The 3,557-nt window shown below is 33.7% G+C and overlaps 1 protein-coding gene across 1 annotated transcript; it reads right to left on the bottom strand.

The window, feature by feature from the left end:
* Nucleotides 1-224: 224 nt before the first annotated feature.
* On the bottom strand, nucleotides 225-1,674 carry LOC132612795 (B3 domain-containing protein At1g05920-like). Its single transcript, XM_060326884.1, has one exon. It carries the CDS (start codon nucleotides 1,672-1,674, stop codon nucleotides 421-423), a length of 1,254 nt encoding a protein of 417 aa, XP_060182867.1. The 3' UTR covers nucleotides 225-420.
* Nucleotides 1,675-3,557: the final 1,883 nt, after the last annotated feature.

Raw genomic sequence — 3,557 nt, 5'->3', positions numbered from 1 at the left:
TCGATAAAGATTAAACATGTAAATCCTGTTGCAAAGTAAAGAATGAATAGAAAATATGCTTAATACTAATATATAACTGTAATAACATACTTTAACTAGTACTAATACGTAAGAACAGAGATAAGAATTCCTTCAAATAGCTCGATAAAGTTTAAACATGTAAATCCTGTTGCAAGGTAAAGAATGAATAGAAAATATGCTTAATACTAATATATACTACTTAACTCCGCCTGTGTGAGCTCGCTCACATTGCCGGTCCCAAGCCCGGATAAAGGAGGAGGGTTGCCGAGGGTCAATCGGAAACAGCCTCCCTACCCAGGTAGGGGTAAGGCTGCGTACATATTACCCTCCCCAGACCCCACTATTGTGGGATTACACTGGGTAGTGACCAAGACCAAGACTAATATATACTACTTAACTTCAATCTTGAGGTTTAACCAGTGCAAAACACAAGTCAGGACCCATTCTAAATGACCACAATTGCACCGGAGTACCAATTTTCAAAGCGTTCCTTTTTGTCACCTCATTCCAGTCTGTAACCAACACATAACTTGAATTTCTTTTCCCATTATCTTTGTTCATATGCCATTTTCTCAGATTGATTTTACTTATTCGACGAGAAGGCTCAATCAACGTTACTCTCATCGTAAACATTTTGCCCCCATTGCGAGTATCCAAACGTGCATCTTCATCTGGACTAAGAAAATGATCTCCTGGCTCAAGAAACTCAGTTATCTTGTTTAGAGGGATTGAAAGCCTTCCCTCTGCTCGTTTAACATCACTCTGGAATAGTCTTTTCACAATGACCAATTTAAGTGATTCAAGTGAACCCCCAATCTCAGTAATCACGTTCTTGAATTCAATAGGCAATTCTCTTTGTTTTTTGTTGATAATAAGAGGGGCTTCAGCTACACCAATAATGTTCCTCTTCGCCTTCTTCTTTTGTCTTGTAGCCTCTTCTTTGACATCCTCTTCATGCTTTCCTGATTTTCCAACCAATTTTTCTTTCAACAAGTACTGTTCTTGATTGTTGAAACCAAGTGGGACGTCGTTGGCTACGTCTTGTGATCTTTTTCGTCTTTTTGGATTTCCAAATGCAAAATTAGCAGTAAACCTCCAAGTGAGTTTAGACACTTTGTTTTCCCTATCATCAGGGCCCTTTAGGCTGTTTTCTTTCTTTTCATGCTTTTGAAACTTTTTGCGATGGAAGAATTCTAGATCCCGTAAACCAGGACCCCAATTGAATTTGAACACACTGTTTTTCCTTTCATCATCAGCCTTAACTCTGTGTTCTTGTTCTTCAGAATTATTTTCCACAGCTTTCTTGATCATCAATTCGCCAGTATTGCATAAGAATTGTTTAGTAACTTTTCTTGGCCGTACTTTTGGCATTGATCGTTTCGCCTTTGGGATGACGAAATCAAGAATTGGTTTTTCTTGACGATTAAGAACTGCTGGGAATGTTGACAATATGGACTGAATATTCTGAGTGATTCTCTCTTCTTTCTTGTTACGAAATTGTTCATCTTGTTCCGCGATTAAGTTGTCTTCTTCTCCGGACATGGATTTTAACCATGCAACTTCAGACACAGCCAACAAATAGTCCATTCGACTCATGTTGGACTTAAACTCCATGCCCAAAAAATCATCTACACTCAGTAACGTGAAAGCCATGTGTGTTGGTCAACAAACAAGACAGTAGAAAACAAAAGGAAGATATTGGAAGAAATATTAATGTAGTATTCTGGTAATGAAGGTTGTGGTGAATAAGGAGTGAATTTATAGAATGAGGAAGAATTCTAAACCTTAACAGTTTGGGTTTGGAATTATGAAACCTGTTTGAGACAAGTTTCATAAACCTTAAGCGCCTCCACCCTACCCGCAATACACTTTAATTAATGAATACTTAAGATTTCTAATATTAACGTTTTTTTTTTCACTTTTTTTATTTTATTTTATTAGTTGTAATTCTATTTATTGGACGAATGTGTGAACTGGGAATACTACGAAAATTTAGAAACTATGTATGAATTACTAGTTCAAACCCACCGGATATTTTTGGTTTTCTTTTATGGTATTTTGTTTTAAACATACAACTTTTGCAAAAAAGATTAAGTTTGTTATTTACTTGAACTATTTAATATTTCTATTGACGGGTGATGCAATCTTGTATTTATTTTCTACAAGCTTCTTTTTTAAATGTGCACATGGTGATAATAGAGCACATGATGTTATAGTCATGAAAAATGAGGAAAATAATGGAGGTCAAGTTTAAGTATTTATCTATTTATTCTACCTTAAATATAAAAGTACATTATATTTTATCTCCTCTAACTTTTACTACTTCACCTTTTATTTCAAATAAAGAAACCCCTAAATCTTGAATCAACGACTAAAATAAGCTAAGTTAGTCATCATTGGTATTTTTAAAAGGCTAAAAAGACCTTCAATCGTTCTGGATCATAACAAATTTCAAAAATGAAAATAAATTGGCAAAAGCATTGTGTTAAACTAGCAAATTCCACTCAATTTCCCGAATCGCTTTAGGTAAGAAAACAATACCATGTTCATCTTTTATATGAAATAAAAAATCCCTTGGTAATATTTTTAATTAAGAAAAAATATATATATATTTGTTGTCGCTTTTGAAATATATATAGTTATTTTCGTACCACTATAAGCCATATTAATATTTGGTAGTGTAGGCGGTGGTTGCAGAGTTAATTAAAAATAAGGTTAAATACATCGTCAGTAAATCTTATTTAGACACTCAAATTGCGTCATGTTCGATTGAACACATGATAAAATATTCCTATTATACTCTTTCAGTTCAAACTTTCAAAAAAGAAATGTACATAGCATCTATTCGGTAGTTAATTTAACTACATAATACATGTCACCTCCTTTACTAATACATATCAAGCTCAATTTACGGCTTAGTGAGGCTAATGCGTATAACTAACGGAGATGACATATTTTAAGTGATTAAGTTATATACCTAACGAGTGTTTGAGAACATCAGCATAAGAACTTTTCCACATTTTGAGTCAGAAGTGTTTAATAGGAACATTTTATCGCGTGTTCAAGTGTTAAATTAAAACAAGTCATAGTTCGAGCGTCTAAATAAAATTTACTTGCAAATTTAAGAGATTCTCGATGTATTAAGCCAAAAATAACTATTTTAACAATAAAAAGTTTAATTGACTTCAATAAAACTACTAGTATCCCTCTCGCTTACAAAATAGGTTTACCTGATTGCAATAGTCTCATAGCCATCTCGTTAACGTCCAGTAATTTCAATAACAATTTTGTTTAGCCAAAAGTGATCTAGCTTATTCGACTGTACAAGATATTCTATTTGAGGTTAACAAAAGAGTCAATGGTTATTATTAATTTCAAAATAGAGATGAGTTGACTATGATTCCTTGAAAACAAAACGATATGTTGCAGTGAAGAGCTATTATCGGGTAACCGGTATATCCTCGATCTTTGGTGAGGCATGATCCATATTTGTCAGGTATAATACGAAGAATGACACGGATCAGTATTAGAGAATT

This window comes from Lycium barbarum, chromosome 10 (assembly GCF_019175385.1).
Source record: "Lycium barbarum isolate Lr01 chromosome 10, ASM1917538v2, whole genome shotgun sequence".
NCBI lineage: Eukaryota > Viridiplantae > Streptophyta > Magnoliopsida > Solanales > Solanaceae > Lycium > Lycium barbarum.
The sequence above is the reverse complement of the archived record's forward strand: the minus strand, read 5'-3'. Positions and strand labels throughout refer to the sequence as shown.

Bases quoted from the DNA above. Each gene is read 5' to 3' on its own strand.
- LOC132612795 (XM_060326884.1), bottom strand. From the start codon at position 1,674: ATGGCTTTCACGTTACTGAGTGTAGATGATTTTTTGGGCATGGAGTTT.